The sequence below is a fragment of the Mastigoproctus giganteus genome, chromosome 8, assembly GCF_048544385.1.
Source record: "Mastigoproctus giganteus isolate SK-2022 chromosome 8, ASM4854438v1, whole genome shotgun sequence".
In the NCBI taxonomy this organism is placed as follows: Eukaryota; Metazoa; Arthropoda; class Arachnida; order Uropygi; family Thelyphonidae; genus Mastigoproctus; species Mastigoproctus giganteus.
In genome coordinates, this window is record NC_143582.1 from 66,402,936 (window position 1) to 66,424,973 (window position 22,038).

General features: G+C 40.2%; 1 protein-coding gene across 1 annotated transcript in view; it reads right to left on the reverse strand.

Moving 5' to 3' along the window:
• Positions 1–21,534, reverse strand: part of LOC150081587 (netrin receptor UNC5C-like) — a 383,853-nt gene extending 362,319 nt beyond the window's left edge. Inside the window, exon 1 of the mRNA XM_090379449.1 lies at positions 21,059–21,534. Within this exon, the coding sequence (XP_090235575.1) occupies positions 21,059–21,251 (193 nt within the window). The 5' untranslated portion in view covers positions 21,252–21,534. The remainder of the gene's footprint in view (positions 1–21,058) is intronic.
• Positions 21,535–22,038: the final 504 nt, after the last annotated feature.

Below are 22,038 nucleotides of genomic sequence, written 5' to 3' on the forward strand. Positions count from 1 at the left end.
AACATCACACGGGTGTTCAACTGGATGGAGATCAGGCGAATTTGGAAACTATCAAAATGGGTTATATCTTCACTGTGTTCCTCGAACCACCTGTGCACATTGCGGGCCCGATGACACGGCGCATTATCTCAATGGAAAGTCCCGTCTCTGTCCGTGAAAAAAAAAAAAAAAAAAAAAAAAAAAATGCAACATGACTGGGTGCCAGTTGACCTCACCAATGAAACCGTGGTCCATACGCACCAAGGGGTCTAGTTCTTGACACCAAAATGCTCCACATTAAGCAACCGCCGCCACCTGCCTGGATAGTGGGCACCATGCGCGATAGACCAGTGATGGACTCGTGTTGCTTGCACCACACACGAAGGCATCCCTCGGCATGTTGCACCAGCTATTTGGACTCATCTGACCAGCACATCCGTTTCAAGTCTTCCACTAACCAACCGAGTGTTGTTGACACCACAGTATCCGCCGTGAACGATGATCAGCAGTGCGGAGAGGACGTCTCTTGGGTCGTCTGCGGGGCATCGTCATTTGGGATATTGTTCTTGCATTCCCCATACTGTATTGCGTTGTCAGCTGTCGCACAGTGACCTGCCGTTGAGCTCGTACAAAGCGCTGCACCCTTCACTCACCACGAACATCCACCTTGGCCATGCGTAATCCTTTGCAATTCTCTAGAAGTGAGGTGGTTTGACCCATTCGACACCATTCTTTGTACACCTTAACAACAGTGGACCGCGAGCAACCAACAAGTCGTGCCGTTTCCGATATGGAAGGCCCTATGCACGAGCTCCCATTATCATGGCCTTTTGATACCACGTGATATTTATATTATAAACATCTCCTAACTGCTACTTTTTCACTTTGACTTTCACTAACCGATGCAAATTACCACTGCTCTAGCGTAGCGTAAGAAACTATTCTGCTTTTTATACTGCGAGCTATGTGGCATAGTCCGTTATGAATGGAATGGTCGTGTCACAATTCAGTGACCACTGAGTGTATAGTGTAGCTGAGGGAATTCTAAAATCAATATGGCTACTCTCAAACACTTCGTTTTATGGATAAAAAAAGTCAGAATAAAAAAAAAAAAAAAACTACAGGATTCCAACCCGGAATCTTCTTACGTAGATGACAATAGCATGTATTCAGCCAGGAAGCTGCAGTTAGTACCTTACATCATACATGGAGTATGATGTGATTTATGCAAAAGAAAAAACTGACCAATTCAGTAAGAAATATCTCGACAATGGCTGTTGTAGGCTTCTAAAAATATCGTACATACGAGTAGGTTATCGGAATCAAGCGCTTGAGACAAAAAAGTGGACTGCAACTATTATCAACCCATTCAGGATGGAAGCTTCCTCAACGATTCATGTTGCGGGAATGGACCATAATCTGCCACTCTGTCCAGTGCAGACTGGCAGATCGACCGTATTTAGCAGTCAGGGGCTTGAACCAGACTACTCAAAGAGCGTGTGCTATTGCACACCCGCTCTTGACTCGGCTACGGAAGCCTCACTAGTAGTGTTATTGTAGCCTAACTGTCAAGTTTCATGCAGATCAGAAATGAAAAACAGGGTTTAAATATCCATAGAGTAATCACGTCACTAATTGACAAAGAGAGCACCGCAGACTAACTAGGGGTAGTGCAAAATCATCGTTTTGTAGGCAATGAAAGAGCAAACTATGGTAGTTTGTTTCACAATATAAGTTTGATAAATTTGTAATAGACTTAAGTTTGCCGTTTCGCTGCATACAAATTGATGATTTTGCGTTACATGTACGTTAGTATTATATGAATCATAGTCCGAAGCTTATTATACCTTTATTGGTGTATTATGTCCATGGAAACAACGCCTCAGCCACAGTGCTCAAAAATATCGCCATCTGCACGGGATTTGTCACAAATGCACAACTCATCGGCGTCTATGAGAGCTTGAGGTGTAGGGTAGAGTAGATGCCCTCCAAGAAATTAATATGAGGGGCCGTCAAGCTCTCAGCTGCCCAACTCAACGCCAGAGCTCACTCCTGGGCATCAGGCAACACAGCGGCAACCTCCAAGGCAGAATGCGCTGGTCCCACAGGAGTCAGGTATCGTCGGTGACTCTATTGTCAGTGAGACGGGGAATGTGTTGTGTAAAAAGGACAGATGGAACAGGACCAGGGTATGTCTGCTAGGGGCAAAAGTTGATGACGTTGTAAAGCATATATCATCTTTTAAGGGCACAAAGGGTGATGTTGTACACGTTAGCACCAATGACATTAAGAGTAGGAGATCTGGAGATTTACTTAACAATGTTGCAAAAAAGTCGTGAGTTAGGATTAAATTTGAAAGTGTCTGTAATTCTGCCCAGACACGATAGGAGGGAGTACATGATGAGAGCCTTGTTCGGCCTTGGAGGAAATGTGCAAGGCTCAAGGGGTAAAATTTTTTTCAGCCTGGTCTGTGCTTGTTAACAGGAGAGACTGCTTCTACACGGATGGGATACACTTAAATAGAAAGGGTGCAAGAATATTTGCTGAAGCTTTCGAGGCAGTGCTAGGTGGGTCGGAAAATTTCTAGATTGGGGGGGGGGATTCAGAGACTAAACGGTTAAAAGTAGCTGGAGGCAGAGGTTAAGGTGATTCTTGCACTACTTCTATTAGAATAAGCAGCGGCGTGGAGCGAGGGGTGGTGGGAGTTTCAGGGACTGATGGCAGTCATCGTGAAACAGGTGGGTATATGGGATGTGTCAGGGTAACTAGAAATAGGAATAAGTGCATGTATACCAACGCTAGAAGTATAGTAAATAAATTTGTTGAATTTGAAGTGTTGGTCAAGACATCAAAGGCGGATATTGTTGGGATAGCACAGACGTGGTGTCACACAGATATAAGGAATAGAACTGGAATTTATGGACTACAATGTGTACAGAAAGGATAGACAGGATAGGAAGGGAAGAGGTGTTATGCTGCTAATTAAGAAAAACGAAAAATCAAAAGACGTGCATCCAGTTCATATAGATGAACAGTGCACTGTTGAGTCAGTTTGGTGTGACATAAGAACTGCGAAAGCAAAAAGAGTAGGAGTGTGTTATAGGCCTAATGACTCGAATGAATACAATGAACAATTGTACAGAGAAATAGTGGCCTAGTAAATCAGAATGTCTTATAATGGGGGATTTTAACTTCCCAGATATTGACTGGATCTTGTGAGTTGGTCAATCACACGCTAGAAAGACTTTTGTGGATTTATTGGATGATTGTTTTCTGCAGCAGCATGTTCGAGAGGCAACCAGAGAGGGTAATACTCTTGATCTGGTTATCAGCAGTGATCATTCGTGTATTAAGAATTGGCAGATAAAGGAACCACTAGGTGGCAGTAATCACAGTGTACTAATGTGGGATTTACTTAAAGATATAATTACCATCAGGGGTAAAGGAAGGGGTTTTTGCTTCCGTAAAGGTGACTATGGTTGTCTCAGACAGTTTTTAAATTCTGTACAGTGGAATCAACTGATGACGTTACCAACAGCAAATTCTAAGTGGGAAGCATTCAAGTAATTAATAGTAGAAGCTACTAAATGTTTCATACCTATTAAGAAATATTGTTCAAGGTTTAGGCCTAAACGGTTATCAAATAAACTAATGAGACTCGTGGCAGAGAAGAAAAAGGCATGGGATGCATATAAATTATCAAGCGACTCAGAAGCCTATGGCAGATATAAGCTAGTTTGTAATCAGGTCACAAAGGAGGTTAGGCAGGCGAAGGTAGATTACGAGAAATATTTGGCAAAGGATGCTAAGAAAAACAGCAAGAATTTCTTTACTTATATAAACTCTAAAAGGAAGGGGATGAATCTGATTGGTCTACTTGACATCGATGGTTCGACTGTTGATGATCCTGCTCAGATAGCAAACAAACTGAATGAGTATTTTGCATCTACATTCACACATGAGAAGTTATTAAGGTTTGAAAATGCCAGAAGGTTATCAAATTGTAGCAGGGTGCTTAATGATTTTGTAATAACTGAGAAAAAGGTGGAGGATAAATTGTTGAAGTTAAACATAAGAAAGGCACCTTGGGTGGATGGGATCTATCCAGTTATATTAAAGGAGGCGGCAAAGGAAGTAAGCAAACCCTTAGCCATAATTATGAGAGCATCCTTGGACTCAGGGGAGGTCCCCACGGACTGGAGATGTGCAGAGTCATACTTTTCCTCATAAACTTAACCCCACTGAAAAAAGACAACCAGATAAGACTGCCTGCACTTGTGAGGTTCTCCACCAGAAATGTCGACTGGCAATCCTTTGAACGTTCTATTAAAGGAGACTTCCCTGAAAGTGAGCTAAATCCCAATGAATCCATGCAAGCCAATGAACTGGTAACTGCTCTCCAGCAAGCAATCCTCAAAGCATCCTATAAATCCGCCAAAAAGAAAATATTCCGACCTATTGTCTCCACTTGGTGGACCAATGATCTTACTAGACTTCGGAGACTGGCAATGCGAGCACGACGTTACTACCAGCGGCACCGGGACTGGGCACCCCCAGAAGTCGAACGGCTCTACAGTGACTACATCCAAAAGAAAAATGACTATATTAAAGCCATAGCAGCCAGGAAAAAAGCAACCTGGGTGAGCTTTGTTAAGGAAACTGGAAATTCCAACCCCCTGGGGTTTAGTGTATAAAATAACAAGAGATAAATCCTTCACCCCTGAAATTTTTAACACTGTACAGGCTAACTCCCAGGAAACCTCCAACTGGTTTGATTCAGCCAACCTAATCCTTGACAGGTTGTTTCCTCCAGACGATGTTGCTGAGGATCTCCCAGAGCATACAGCAATTAGAAGAGCAAATCGAAACTACGCCACAGAAAGCACAACGGATCCTTTCACCCTGGAAGAGCTGAATGCAGTATTACAGAAAATAAACCCAAACAAATGCCCTGGCCTAGACCAGATAGAGTATACCTTCATCTTTCGTCTGTTTAAACTAAGGCCGCTATACCTCCTCCTGTTGTACAATATATGCCTCCAGGGAGGTATCTTTCCCAAGGACTGGAAAACTGCTCTTCTGCGCCTGAGAAAGAAACCACACAAGCCACCTTCAGATCCTCGCTCCTTCTGTCCCATTGCACTCTTGGCAAATTCTCGAGCGTCTTATGGCCCTAAGAGTCTCGGCGCTTTTCCAGGCAAAAAATCTAATCTCTCCACATCAATATGGCTTCACACCAGGACGCTCCTCTGAAGAGGCTCTTTTTGGAAGTCAGCCACTCCACACTTACTTTTATTATATATATATATATTTTTTTTTTATTTTTTTTTAATTATTTTTTTTCTTTATTTTATTTATTTATTATTATTTTTTTTTTTTATATATATATATATTTTCTTTTCCTTTCTTTCCTTTTTTTAATTTTGTTTTATTTTTTTTCCCCATTACCAACACCACGGGTGGTTTTTTTTTTCTTTTTCTTTCTTTTTGTCTGCCCTTCTGGAATGGGCCCCCAGAGGATCCTGACCTACCTGCTGGCAACATCATGTGGGTCAGAGTCTCTTTTGAGACAGTACGTGCATTACTGGGACTGGCCCACCTTCCCGTGGTGTGGACGAGTACCCAGAATCATCTGTCCAGGTGAATGATGCTTCTGGGTAACCAAGTGACCAGACACAACAACAGAACACACACACCTAATACACACAAACCTACGTCCCACACATCTGGCCCAATTGTAGTGATACTGTCCTTCACAGAGATACGAGGCGGAGTTGAACAGATGTTCTAGGTGCCGCCATTTACAAAAACATGTGTCCCCAATTCACAAAGGGGGATCGAACGGTGACACGAGTAATTACAGACCAGTTAGTTTAACTTCTGTTCCCAGTAAAATAATGGAGTCACTGGTTAAAGATGCATTGCAGGAACATCTAGACAAGACTGCAGCAATAATTCAGACACAGCATGGGTTTGTTAAGGGAAAGTCTTGTCTGACAAATTTGATTGGTTATTATGATGTGGTTACAAAGGAACTGGATGCAAAAAATAATTTTGATATCATATACCTGGATTTCAGGAAAGCTGTTGACACTGTTGCGCATGGAAGACTATTGTACAAATTGGAGCAGAATGGTATTAAGGGTAAGTTGCTACAATGGATAAAAGGATGGTTGATTGTAAGAAGACAGAGGGTGGTAATCAATGGGTGCTGTTCTTCGTGGACTAATGTTATTAGTGGAGTCCCACAGGGTTTGGTGTTGGGTCCACTGTTTATTTATCAATAATATATTGATAAAGGTATATCAAAGTTTGCATATGATACAAAGGTTGGCAGGGTTATTAATGACAGTAATGGCAGTGTGTTACTGCAACAGGATCTAGAAAATTTGGGCAGATGGGCTGAGAAATGGCAACTGAAGTTTAACATTGTAAAATGCAAAGTACTGCATTTTGCATTAATTGTGCAGTCAGATATGAAGTTTTCTGAGCAATGCAGACAGGCTGCCAGGGCAGGTCATGGGGTGTTGTCAATGATATACAGGAATTTTGTTAGCAGGGAAAAGGAGATGATTGTCCCTCTGTATAAGGCAATGGTTAGGCCAAGCCTTGAGTACTGCGTGCAGGTCTGGAGGCCTCATTTTAGGATGGATGTAGATTTGCTTGAGCGTGTACAGAGAAGGGCAACAAGATTGGTGAGGGGAATGAAGGGATCCTCTTATCAAGAGAGGCTTAAGTTCTGCAAATTGCAGTGGCTGGAGACTAGGCACCTGCGAGGTGATGTGATTGAGGTGTATAAGCCCTTGAATGGGTTGAGCACGCTAAGGGGGCATAAATTGAAATTGAGAAAGGACAGATGTAGAATAGATGTGCGGAAATTTGCCTTTAGCCAGCGGGTGGTTAATTGCTGGAACAAACTTCCATTTGTCGTTGTGGAAGTTGATGGGTTAAATAAATTTAAGGAGGAACTGGACAAATATTTAGAGAGGATTGTTTTGTAATTTTTTTTTTTGGTTGACGCTGCATTAGCTCATACGCTTGCTTTCTTGCATCACATGCCACTACTACTACTTTCTTGTAACTTTCATATGATAGATCAATAGCTTGATAATCTTACTGGATAACGTTCGTCTCTCAAAGTGCACTACTATAAAACTATCTCAAATCGAAGTTTACGTAACAGTCTTCCCATTAAGACTGTTACGTAAACTTCGATTTTTTTCCCAATTTTTATTTTTTAACCATGAACATAAAGTAACATTATTCAACAACCTAATCAAGGAGTAAACTTCACCTTATTAAATAAAATTAGGTTATCTGAAAGAGGATAATTTGTGGTTTACTTTTTAATTAATCACTTAGGAAATTTTCACGTAGTTCTAAATTGAATATCATATGGAAGTTATGATCTGTTAATAACTAACTTTATTGAATAGGGTTGTTACATAAGGTAGGATAAATACTGGTTAGATTATGAAGAAAATAAAGTATTTAGGAAACGCAACGCTATTAAATAAGGTTAGGTTGCCTACGAGCATAATGCGTTAAAGAAAAAAACTTGGAAGTCTCTCATATAAAGTTTGATTTGCGACAGCTCTCAGTAATGACACTTTAATTGACAAACAGTTATCTCAGTCACGATCAGCAAAAACCAACGAGAGACGAACATCGTGCAGCGAGATTAGTAAGTCACTGATTTTTCGTATGGAAGTTACGAGAAAGTTGCCGATGAGTTGTGCGTTTTCCTCTGCTTGTCGTTTATCTCTTATTTTTATTCATTTCATCAAACTGAAATTTGTAATTTACAAGCTTCACCCCAGCACAGAAAGGGCAAGAGATTAATCTTATGCGAATGAAGCAACAGACTGCTGCATCCCCGATAGGTGAATGTTGGGAAATCAAGTCCCCTTGCTTCGGCATCACTGGAAATGGAAGCGCTGGGATCCGAATCATAGTCGCCTAGAACTGCCAGTCTCAACAGCACAAAGTGCCACGTCCCACTCTGGAAAAATGTTCTCCCTAGAGCAGGGATTCCAATTTTGCCATTCTGACCACTACAACAATTTGAAAAGGAAAAGGTGAAAAAAAATAAATAAATAAGTAAAAACAAAATGGTGTATTTTGGGAGGCCATCTCACCCTTCCCCCCGCCTTAGGAAGATGAGCCCTAGTTAAGAACTCCTGCCTTAGAGGTTTGAGTATTTTGGAGTACTGTAATTGGAAAATGATGATACCCATTTACGAGGAAATACCCTGCAGACAGACCAGATCCACTTTAATCTTACTAGTAGAGGTGTTACAACTGCTTTAAACCCTCTTGAACTCCAAAAACAAGCTTACACGATCTTGTTCGAGACTCGCTGCACGAGCTTAAGTTACTAGGTGGTGTGACTGTGCAGCAGGTGTTATCACTTGACCATTTTTCTTTGGAGAGATAGACTTCAGTGGAACGTTCGCAGGCATCATATACCAAGAACTTTGCAAGGTGGAGTGTTGTTAAAAGTTGTATATCCATTCTGAGAGAGTCATTTCGCCGAGTTTTCCGATACAACATCCCCCATACCTCCCAGGATCCTCTGAAGATGGCTCTGAATGTGTCGGAAAGTTATGCATACCACATAAATAGCCCCCCCCTCCATACAACTGCAACACTATTATTATTAAGAGGGGCATACCGGATAAAAATGAATGTTGCAACGTACATCAATCCAACCCTTCTGGATGATAATAATAATTATTAATTTGTCTATTTCAGCAAAGGTTTGCTTTCATATCTTTTAATTAACCGACTGGCTAGAAGTGTGTAGAGAAGAGGCAAGAGATAAAAAATATTTATAATACTGTATTTTACAAAACCGGTGATTTTCATTTATATGTTTTTCATGGTTTTAGACTGAATAAAGATTTGAGTAAGTTATTACAATTTGACCTAACCCAGCATATCGCCGGGCGAGATTTAAAGTACTGTACTGCCTTGCATATGGGTTATTTTAAAAATAATACTACGGTTATTATTACTAACTCCTAGCATTCACTAACCACGTTCTCAAATATATCTTTCATTCAAGAAAGTCAAATTTTCTAAAATTTGTTCAAATAAAATTAAAGACAAACAATTATTATTAATCAATAAAAAACAAAAATTTTATCAAAAGTAAGAATTACCAATAACATTACGTAGCAATGCTTGAATTTTAGTTTAGTTAAGTTTAGCTATTATATATATTAGCATTATTATTATTTATTATATTAATGCTAAAGTTTAAATCTCTGTTTGGTGATATTTCACATAAATTTGGACCTGGTGCCCGTCAGAGGGGCACCGTTAAATTTCTATTTAATTGGCTTTTAAATTTCAAAGAATTATTATTCGTACATTTAGATTTTCTAAATTAATTTAGAGTTTCTGCTGCAATATATTTACTCTTCTTACCCCTCTCTTCCCTCCCTGCTTGATTTGAATTTAGGTTTAATTTTGTCTTTTCGTTGTTGTCTTGCCGTACTGCTGGCATTATTTTATTTTAAGCCTTATTCTAATTTATATTGTTATATTTCAAGCATCTTGTAGAGGACTATGCTTTTTGCTGCCCCTGATGTATGCTGTACCCTCCTTTTTAATTTTATTTGTATTATAAAATATTCCGTTTTCCAACTATTTCAACATTATTTAAATATATATATATTTAAATAATGTTGTTTAATAATGTTTAAATTATCTTTAATTTGGCAATAAAAGCCTACTCATATAACAGGGATTTTAGGTCTTAGGGGATTTACATCTTTTACATCCAGAAATTTACATCTTTTATTAATATTACTTCGTTCAATTTTTCTGTAAAAACTATCAAGGAATAGTTAGAAAGGGGGGGGGGGTGAGTGCCCACGTCTGGAAATGAACACCTATATATGAAACAATAAAAACACATATCCATTACACTACTACTTCATGTGTTATCGTTTTTATTATAATATTGGACAGTTATCTGCGCAAAACATGTCAATTACTTAACTTCGTACTTAAATGTTTTCGCCAACACCACCCCACTTCGGGTGGTGTTGGCGAGAGACTAACCAAAACCCATAAAGAAGGAGGGAGGTGACTGACTGATCTCATCGAACAAGGCGATTAAGAACCCGCGGGATACTTCCAGCACCAACCTACCAAGCCAAAAGATAGATAGACAAACGGCACACAACACTCAACAAGAAGACCACACTCACACAGATAGGGAAAAAAAAAAAAAAAAAAAAAAGACAGAAAGATGGAAAAAGAAAGACACTACAATGACCTCCTCCAACAAGACTACATAGATAAAGTGGCCTCCAACGCTTGGCTCACAAACGGAAGACTCTTCCCCGAGATCGAAGGATTCGTGCTCGCCATCCAAGACAAGGTGATCAACACCAGGAACTACATCAACAAGGACCCCCCGGAGTAACAGATGACACATGCCGACGATGTCACCTGGACACAGAAACAACCCAGCAGATCACCGCAGGATGCAGGGTGATCATCAAGATGGAGTACACTCACAGACACGACCAGCTCGCCAGGACAATACAACAGAAGCTAGCACAAAAATATCAGTTCCTCGAAGAAAGTTTAATGTGTTACAAGTACCTCAGGAAGGCCTACAGACCTCTACTCACAGACTATACTGGGATGGTACCATCATAAAGATCCCGCACAACAGAGCAGACATAACCCTCATCGACAAGAAGGAAATGGCTAACTACCTGATCTACATAATGGTGCCTAACACCAGCAACTTCCAGAAAATACACGTGAAAAAGGTCAGGAAGTCAAAGATATGTGGCATATGGAACAAGTAATGACCATTCCGACAGTGTCAACCACCGGCATGGTGCCAAATAGCCTCCATAAGGACATAGCAGGAATTGACATCACAGAGAACACTTACATTGCACTCAAGAAAGCCGCGATCCTGAACACCTGTAGGATAATAAGAGTTTCACGACCAATAGTAATAACAATAAATATAATAGTAACGGGACACAACCAACCACCCCATAGGCTTGGTACCAGTACCCGTCACGGGGAGGAAAAATTCCATAAAAAATAAATAAATAAACATACTAGCGGTAGTAGGTGCCAACCTCCTTAAGGTTTCTGGCTCAAGAATGCGCGTTATAAAAAGGCTGGCTTGAACACTAGCACGAAGAGCCAATTGCAATTGCCTCAGTGGCTGCTAACCTAATAATTCTGAGTTGGAAAAAGAAATTTCTTCCTATTTATATTTACAGGACGATTCCAAAGTTCTGCAAAACTTCAGGAGCGTACTGAAGGAGTGGGGGGGGGAGGGGTAAGTAAAACAAAAAAACTTACGAAATGATTCCGAAAATGCCTTCTGAATTACAGCCTCTTGAAATTTTGACTGTCATGCAGGCAGTGTCTATTGGGAATTGGACATTGGCATGGGCATTTGTAGGTACAGTATATGTAAAGGGCAGCAGCTGGAGCGTCAGTTCAACTCCGCCTCGTCTTGCTGTGAAGAACAGCATCAACCCCGCACATGTTGACCTTGGCCTTAAGTGGGATGAAGGAATAAACTTCATACCTCACTTCGAACACATTAGGAAAAAGACATACGCAGTACTCTGGAGCACTAGAAAAGAACTCACCGGTCTCAGAAGCCTTCATCTTATGATTCAATACATCCTTAAATGCGTTACACCGATTCCGTTGTACGCATTGACTATCTGGTCATCGGCCCCCAAGAACAACATCAAGGCCTTCTTAGGAGTAGAATACTGGCTGCTGAGATGGCTAAACAAGATTTCCGGGAAACCGTTTACCATCTCAAGAGCGGCCTTGTCTGACAAAAGTATTTTATTATTTTTTTGGCGGGCTCCAGGGTTTCCCCTATTCACCGTAATCTGACAATCTGGACATCACACCCTGGAAGTATATCATCATAACCAGAAACATCTTAACTCTGGCAAAGCTACTAACGGAGAGAACAGATGTGCCGAAAGTGGGAAACGTGATCACTCGCCCTCGGATGATACGACCGAGAATAAACAGGGAGGAACCAAGTCTCAAGTGCCAACTGACTCAATTGGACTCTCTGGGGAGATTTTTCCCAGCAAATATTGTGAATTATTTTAATAATTTAAATATAGATCCAGAGAAACTATGTACAGACAAAATGTATAGGACAGAAATCTTTGGTAATGTGTACCGGCAGGTACAAATATAATAAGAAGACTAATTTAATAATTTATATAATAATATTTAGCACTGAACAACCATTCGCAATTAATTAAACCAACTTAACAATTAATTCATTAACCACGTACTCTGTTTTTTCATCTCCAAATTTTGTAAATAAGTTCATGTAAATATGCTTGTAAATACTGACATAATGTAACCACACCCTCTAGCCACGTGCTGTCTATGGGTGTTTCGAAAGAGAAATAAACAGATAATAATAATAACAACTGTAAAAGGGCAAGAAATATGATTGGGGTAAGTTTGTGTGTGTAGTGTGCTTATTGCGTACTGTGTGTTTGTGTGTGTGTGTGTGTCGGGGTGGCAACTAGGCAAAAAACCCATCTCCACCTTGAAATTCTATGAAGGTACAGACCTGTAAAACGGGCCTGATAAAAATGTAAGAGTGTATGTATTAGTGTGTGTGTGTGTGTGTGTGTGTGTGTGTCAGGCCACTTTGCCACCAGGGAGTAGCCAACACTTGGGTAGCTGCTGCCTGATACTGATCCCCGGCACGTGAAGCCGGACTTGGGTCTACTATCATTGTGATAGTGCAAGATAGGTATGAGGTATATTGAGGGTCTAGCGGCTCCTGGGATTTCTCCCATCTCCGCGAATGTTCTATGTATCGGTGACAGTACCCTGTCAAAGCCAGAGATTTAGAAGTGTGTGTGTGGGTCAAAGTCTGCAAAGTATTTTGGTTAGTTACTGGCGGCTTCCAGGGTTACCCTATATCTGTGTGTGGGTCATGAGTAGTGTTATATGGTGTGCCCATTGTTTATCCAGCTTATTGGCCGCCAGGCCCCTAATGAGACCCGACGTTGCCCATACCTCGCCACGTGGAGGCTATCCGGATGTTACCATTGAGTCAATTGTACTCTGGCAGGTCCTGCCACTTACTTTCCTGGGATTTTAGTGGCTAGGACCTAAAATAAAATTGGAACGACCGCGGTTGATTTTAATTCACTTGCATTAAAGCGCTAATATGGGGTTTAACGCTGAAGGCCTGTTTCTGAAGTGCCTAAAAGGTTGGGCGAAATTGTTTTGGTGTATTTTAAATTTGGACGTGTATCCCGCATCCGTCGGAGGTAGTGCCAGCAAAACAAGGTTTGTCCAACATACGGCCCGCGAGCCAGAATGCGGTCCGCCAACCTTTCTTAAGTGTGGTAGATAAATTCAGAGTACAAAAGCTTTTATGCATTTATTTAACCAGTATAACTCATTAAAGACATTCTGCGTTGGTTACTGCACGTTCAGTGCCTTGAGGTCCTGCAGATAGCACATAAGTGCCAAAAATAGTTCTTTAACGCAATCCATCTCAGTCTCAATATATAAGTAGAGTTGCCTCAGCGGCCAGCTGCTTACCACTGGATTCGCGAACAGGTAGTGTCGAAGAAACATTTCCACCAGTTCTCCGCCTTCTTAGTAAATGAGACCAAATATCTTGCTGAACTGAACAAAGCTATAAGGAAAGGATCAATTAGTAAATGTATTTATATGAGCATGTTACAGCCTTTACCGAGAAATTAAACGCTGTTCTATAAACAGTTACTTATAATCACTTCATAAAAACTTTCAGCAAGACCAGCTGAGACGATAATATTTAAAAAATACTCAGCATCAATAGTTGAATTCGATCAGAAATTTGCAGACGTCAGGAATTGTAGACTCGAGTTAAAAATTTTGCTGATCCGTTTAGCACAAATGTTGAAGCAGAAGATACCTTTCAGCTGGATAATTGAAGTTCAAGCCAGCAGTCATTGAGGAGAGCTTTTTTTTGAGAATGGTATTCTCACTGTTTATAGAAAATACATCAACGATGGATCCTTTTCCAATCTTTCGAGCCATGCTATCCGGTTTATCGCGCTATTTGGTAGCACGTACTGTAAAAGTCTTTTTTCATTGATGAAAAATATAGTCAAAGTCACGGTCATTATTGACAGATGAATATTTATGCAATATACAGTACTTCATATTGCTACATCATGTGTACCAGAGAATATTCAATTTTTGCGCAAGCAAAAACAATGTCATATATCTTACTAAAAATGTAATTTGACAATTTGTGTACTGAATAAATAATAACTCATTAAAATATTTTCTCTGCATTTGTAATTTTAATGATAAAAGTATTTTCAAAGGCCCCTTTATATACAAGCGTTTATAGTCTTATGCAGGCGTATTGATATGAAGTACATATGAGAAAATAGCTGGATAACTGCGATACATCTTTGTAAAATTTTTCTCACTGGCACGAAGAGATTTGAAAATTTCTGAATCTGGTGAAAGATTAGTAATTTTTGAATTCCACTGAAAGGTTGAATACCCCTGATCTAAACCAACGGATAGATACACGGGCTTCTATGTGTCCACCCAGGATGGATTACTTCTGAAGTGCCGAAGAAGTCTGCAGCATGTTCTGTAAGAATCACCTGCTTGTTGATGTAAAGCAGGAAAGTGGCTGAGGATGGGCATTTTGGGTGCTTGTGAATTTTGTGTAAAAAAGCTAAACGAAGACGTGAAATAAATAAATAAAAATAAACAGTGAAAGAGTATTTGAACACTCGTTTGATTAACAAAAAGTTAAAGGAGCTGTAACTTGGCAAGGGCGCTTTTTTTTTTTACCTTTCTTCTTTTATCGCTAATCTCCCAACACACTCCAGAAGTCTGGCAGGAGAGCTAAGAACCATCCTCTATCTGAAAGCGTATTACAAATCTTACTGTTTCAGAAGATGGAACTACAAGGTATTTTCGGTCTGGACTGTAATAATTTAAGTAATTTATTACAGTATAAAAAGCAGGATTATGTACTTCTAACCCTAGAGGCGTGTTTGAACAGTTTGAATGAAATACATGCCGCTTTATAAGCTCCTTGAGTTGATTTCAATTTAACATAATGAACAGGAATCTGCTTTACAGATCAAAGTTTCTTATTTTTCGGCATGTTCCGCTACTGCAATTTAAATGGACGTTAAAAGGAAATCATTTACTACTATTTCTTTCTGCTACTTAATATAAACAAAACCCCCAATTAGAGTAATTAATATAAATACTGAAACCATACATCTCGTTTAATCAATTAATAATTAGTTGATCAGTAGAAGGACCGGATTTTAACTACAATAGTTCACAAAAATACTGGGAGTGGGAATCATAAACAAAGATTCTGTCAATAATGATAACGTTATTCAGTAGAAACAATTAGTAATTTGAATTTATTTTCTTAATATTTTGCAAAATTCCAATTACACGACGGGTAAAACTTCAATGTTAAAGCGGCTGATGAATAAATGAATGTCGTAATCCTATTCTCCTAACTTATACAGAGTTCCGAGAAACAAGTGATGTAACCACGAAAGTTGGCAGGAGAAATATTCCTCTCCTCACTGTTTGCCCTTGAATATCATAAGGAAAATACCCGTCCGTCACCGTATGATGGGCATTAAACAATAGCAGAGAGAACTTCTCTAGGCGGGTCATGATCATTTCACTAGCTACTCCGCGAGGCATTACACGCTACAGGTCCACTCCACTGCTCATCAACAAACCGTTGTCTAAGAAAGGCACTCCACTTAAGCAGTTGGTACAACGAATTATGTGGGTGAAAGGTATACGGAATGAGGGAGAAGTGGGCAACTAACGAATGATCTTCAACTGCCTATAGAATCTTTCTCCACTAGTAGTAATAATAATAAATAATTATGTAAATATTACAAGAGGAGTGACTGTTCTTGAATTACCACCAAGGTATTTCAGGCCATGGCGCGCACATTACAAGGATAATATCTGATACTCAGCTAAGCCTTATTTTTATTTATTTATTATTATTTTTTTTTTTTTACAGGGAAAAAGTTAAAATCAGATTACTCGTGCCATCTGCGGTGCCGATCTTCACCTGCTCGAATGGCCTTTTAACCTTGATGAGTTTAAAATATGTCCACAAATAAAAATTTGTTTACTTTATTCACCTACAGATAGCCTATGAGCAAAATTAGTCTGCGTCGTTAATATTCGTGCATGCTTACAGGGAAGACAACCTGAATTTAAAAATAAACACTTCACCCCACACAGTAACTGATGCCACACTGGAAAATTCAATCGAATTTCTAAAATAATTCAATCGAGACGATAGAATCGAGCTCTCTTCCCACGCCCTGTCACCTGTTCATTAAATCTTCACCCGCAAGCTGTGACCTCGTACTACCAGCACAATACCTCATGATAACTACTATTAATACTGTCCACACGCCATACTCACAGGAAGTGCACAGTCTCCTGCTCCACCCTCCTATTTTTTCCCCTTTATTTTTATTTTCCGTTGAGAAGGAACGTCACATTTGAGGCTTTCACGCCACAAGGACCGCCGACATCCCCGAGGCCATACAGGATGTTCGAAAACCGTCTCTAGCAGGTGGGATGCATCTCACGATGTTTGAGGCTCCCGTAGGGCACGTGGACTCATGCTTTATCGGAAGGAGGAGTGGCAACGGTGAGTAAGCGGCGAACAAAACGTGACAAAAGACTAAAGACGAGCAACCAGCCTGTCAACAAAAGACCCTTAGCGTTCCATTGACTCCCAAGAAAAAGGTCAGCGGTTAGAAAATCTTGTCTGAGAGAGAGAACTACATTATGGGGGAGGGGGGGCAAGTCCAACACTTAACCTCCTGAGGGGCGGGTACACTCCGCTTAGTACCTCGAATTCAAGTAGTTTGCCAAAGTTGGTCAAGACGTCATTTCTCTCTCTCTCTTTCTCTCCCAGGTGTGGTCAATTCGCAGCCTTCCCTTGACGTCACGAATATAGTTTATTTCTAACTTTATTAATTGGTTATTGTAAGTTAAAGAAGTGGTCCTGTGAAGCGTTAGTGAGTCATCAATCTTCATAAAGCGCCGCGAAGGAAAGAGGAAGTGTGCGGACATTTTGGGGGCACGCTGAGGGGTCAGCGGAAAGAAGAAAAGTCCGTTAAAATTTTGCTAAGTTGGCGAAGGGAAATTTCTGAGAGCTGTTGAAAGTCGCCCGACTGTCTAATTAGCCCTTTCCGTCAAGTAATTGACGGAAGTGAGAGAGCCATGTCGCTCAGGTATTCTTTAATTTCCGCAAACGAAAAAGAATTCTAATTAAATAGACTTAATTAATTAAGGGTTCTTAATTGAATTAACTGGAACTTCTGGGTTCTTGAGGAGGGAAGAGCTGGAGGCGTGGCTCAGTAACATGTTGGCGAGTTTTGGCTCACTTTGACATTCCAACACATTCGAGGTGCGATTGCAGAGCATGAAGTCCTCCCCCCACTTCTGGGTGGGTGGAGAGAAAGTAATTTGAGGTTTATTAGTAAACTTTACGTGAGTCGCTTTTAAGCACGCTTTCGGCTCGCATATTTACCAACACCCACAACCTGAAGAGATCACATGACAACTGTTTTGAGCTATCGACTTCATTCAACCTGCAAAACGCCTCCAATGCAGGTGAAATATAATAAATATTTAATTACACTTCAAATGTTGCTTTTCCTTACACTAAACTCCAGGTTATAGTAAAATACGAAAAAAAAATTGGATGACCAATTTAAGAGGGGGAAGGATTTTAATCACCATTCGTGCTGCTGTTAAAAACTTCTCTGTTTGGATTAAACATTCCAGATGTTAAAGTGAAATTAAAACAAAAAAAAATTGGCTTCAATGCTCAGGTATGCGCAAAAATAAAACAGGAACAGACCCCCCCACCCTCACAACCATCAGTAAATTCAAATTTCTTTATATTGGCAACAAAATATACTTTTTTTTTTTTTTTTTTTTATGAATTCATTCAAGCACGCAAAATAAGTTTAAACAAAAATTTAACAGTACACAGCTTCAATCTCTGTATGTTCTAGCTATATTTTAAAAATAGCTGCATTTCCACTGAAGTTAACAAAATGGTTAACAAAAGTAGCGAGAAAATGAATCATTCCAAACATTTGGATCCGTTATCGACAACTAAGAAGTTTAACGGATTCGAAGGAGCGTTGCATTGTCTTTCTGAAAAGAAAGAGCAGTAACAGCTAGTCTTTGATGCAACTTCTTGCCCTAATTTCTTCAAAAGCGTGCTTTATGTGTAAACAAACAGCTACACGTATGTGGGTCAAGCTGGCTTCTCTCCAAGCATTTTTAGTGTTCCAGACAAGTTAACTTAAGCAGAATCGATAAACACTGTTACCTCTTTCGCTCAGGCAAACAATGTATTGGAAATTCCTTTAATACCCGAGAAAACTAGGAAAAAAAAAAAAAAAAAAAAGGCAAAAAATTATTAAAAAAAAAAATTAAGATATAATGGGTTTCCGAGAAGACGGTATCTTACGGCATAATCTGAATCGCGTCGTTATGGAAACTGAAGTTTATCACTAATCTTTGAGTGCAGTGGAAGGTGCTGGTGGAATTTTGTTTACCGCTTTTGCTTTTATGATCGTTGAATATTGGAGTTCGGGCAATAGGGTGAAGGATGACGTCATCTTGGAAAATTTCGACAAGTTGCGACGTTGATTGGAGTTTCCAGAAGGCAGTTAGTAAGAAGGCTATATTATGCCATTCGGAAGCTTTAGCGAGTCAGCCGTGCCATTTCACAACGCTGTCCTCCCTTCCAGCCACACATTCGTGACTAAATCGAGTCACTTCCGATTATGCGCTTTTAACACTCTTCTGAAATTGAAATCTAATCACACACGTCAAAATGGCACACTAAAACGCCAAGTATTACTGATGATCCGGGTTGGATGGCTTGATCCAAGGCTATATTTAACTTCACCTGACAACCATTGACTTTATATTGCCGCTAAATAGCAATAAAAAGGCTGTCAGCTTGATGCCAATGCAAGATTAGAACGGAGTGACACACAGACAATGAAGTAAGGGTGAATCAATCTACACGTCTCTTGTGTGCGTTGTAAGAAGATACTTTTCTTTAAACCAAAGAGTGATCAATGTTCAGGTTTTTCGTGCTTTTATTAATGAGTGACTACTGAATTCTGAGAGCATTAACGATGGAGGAAAGGTTGAGAAGCGCTGAACTTCATGATTTAAAGATTGTGTTTTTTTTCCCCTTTTCTAAATGAGACGTGCAATGGACACTCATTTTAGCGAGAAGATGCTGTTTCTATCCACAAGTTTGCGATTGTTGACCTTACTACGGAAATTGAGCCACTGTTCTCCGTACCTTAACGGCTTTTACTGTACTCTCTCAATGTGTTCCTTCTAAAAAAAGAAAAAAAACCCTCCAAATTTTGTTTTTTAAGGGAAAATTGAACGAGTGGGTGATATATGTACATAAATACATTACGAAGCTCTATGGTCCGTCGTCACTTCGAAATAGTCCCATTGAGTCCTGTGCGCAAAAGTAATTGCCCACTTCTGTTACAGAGCTATGCACTGGGAGAATAAAAAAATAAAATAAAAACATGGTGAGCCTCAACAAACATTAGAATTGACGTGATAGTAGTGTGAGCTGAAAGAAGCATAAACATTCAATGCATAGACTGCAAAAAAAAAAAAAAAAAAAAATTGCATTTTGAGATAAATACTGAAAAAACTAGAAAAGATATGGTATCACAATTTTTCACTGAACACAACAATTCACAGTACCTCTTACAAACCAATAACCACTTTGCTATAATAACTTGTAATAAGTAATTATTGAAAAAAAAAAAAAAAAAAAAAAAAACAAATCAGAGAGAGAGGTTGCTGATGCACCAACAAATCTAACAAAAACAGAGAGAGAGAAATGACCACTTTTTCTTACGCCGCATTTCACTCAGTTTAATTCCTGTTTTATTTTATTCTTATACATTAATCTTTCTACTACTCATGGTTCATTTTCTACTGGATGAAGGAGAGCTACAGTACATATCTGACTCTACGCTAGTATTCAACAGTGAGAACCAACACAGTTTACGCATTTACACATTCAGAAAGACGGTCCACTTGGAACCCTAAATAATGCAGGAATTGGGGAAGTTCTTTACTGCGAAAACTAACATCGAGAAGAAATAGGCGATTACTTCCTGCCTTTGATTCATTTGTAAAAATTTTCCTTATTAATCATATTTGCATGGAACCGAAAGTTCCAAGTAATGTAATATAGCTGACTTAGATGTATAAAACACACACACAGTTTCTCTTGTCTTATGCCAAAGCGAAAAAAAGTCTTTGCTCTTCCAAACGCTGCGCTAACCTCCGCTTGAATTGGAGAGTTATATCCCTAATAAAAGACCGGGAATTTCAGGATGGGTTTCAGCTGTTTAGGTTGCGAATTCTACAACGAATAGCATATAATGAACACTTCCCCAATTCTGGCATATATATGTATACCCATTAGTAGGATTCTCATCATAAAGCACCGTCCTACAGTTCTAGTTGACTTCAATAACGCATGCTGGAAGTCATAAAAATTTGGCTTTCTTTATTTTGCCTCCCCCATATTCAGACACTTCCCCCTTATTGCACGCAGTCAAAATCAATCGTGCGTGGGAAAAGCCGTGCTCACTGAGCAAGAGGAGTTTTATGAACCACAACAGCCTGATTTAATCCTTATGCATCATGGAAGATGCTTGCTTTCGTGTTATGGTATTTCTACACATGTACACATCAATCACTACCTGCAAGTAAACGAGTCCAAAGCATATCGCAAGTGCTTCGTTCTCGCTATCCATATGGCTTTAATTTATCTCAAAGGCAATGTGCACGTTCCAAACAACTAATTCGTTATTTCATTATGTTTGGAATATGTTCGGCTTAAAAGAAAGCTATTTCTTAATAACTACAAGATGACAATGTGTGTACTGATGGAGAGTGTTACAAAAGGAAACTGAGTTTGGGGACTTACCTCCCTCCGGTTTTGCTAAGCCTAGCGTCCATGCCGTTGCCAACCATAACACGACGTATGCCAAAAAAGGGTTCAGTTTTGCCATGACGTTTGTTTCACGCGGCTTCCTCATTACGACGGAGCGCAGCAGCTGGAGCAAAAGTCGACGCCGGGACGCTAGGGAGGAGCAAATGCACGTGCGACGCAAACCCATAAGTCCATCTTCGAGTTCTTAACGCGTTGCGGAGGAAAAATGACAACAACACGCACGTGGACTCCTGCGAAGGAATTATCCGATGGAATTGTGATACGATGAATGCGGCGGTTAGAGCTTTTAGCGGAGTCTACGTTCCCTCGGGGGCTAATGCACGTGCGAACCGACTGTCCCTACCCCGAATAACGCAGCTTTTCGCAGTCACCGTAGCATTCCGATGAATCAATGCTTAGTTCCCACGATCTCGGAGCCTCCTTCCGTAACCCATCGTTCGTCCTGTATCTTCCGCTGCCACTGCCTGTCTAACTAGTGTGGCCCAAACTTATGTGGGTTCTCCCCGCGTGAGCAGAAACGCTCCGAGCGTTGCCCGACGCATCCAGTCACAAGTGACGTCTGCAGCGTTTACTAGGAATGCTAGACAGCGCGCCTCCCTCCGATGGCATTCGACTGACCCCTCCTTTCAGTCCCTTTTCCTGCCCCCGTACTTTTCCCTGGACTTTCATCTCACCCATGAGAAGTAACCTCTGTAAACCCAGGAGGGCGTTTTGTGGTAAGCAGAGATGTACAGATAGGTGGCACGGATGTCCCGCGCTTTATCTCGTACTCAGATAAGAAACAGTCCGGAATGAACTCCTGAAGCTGTTTTTGAGGTGAAATATACCACGTGGTCTTGCTGTTTCGTGCGCCTACTGAGAGCGAAAAGGACAACGCGTAGTTGGACAAGCCTTCATCATTGTTCTGCTAGAGTGGAGTGCGCCAATGCAGAAGGTTCCAAATCGAACTTGGG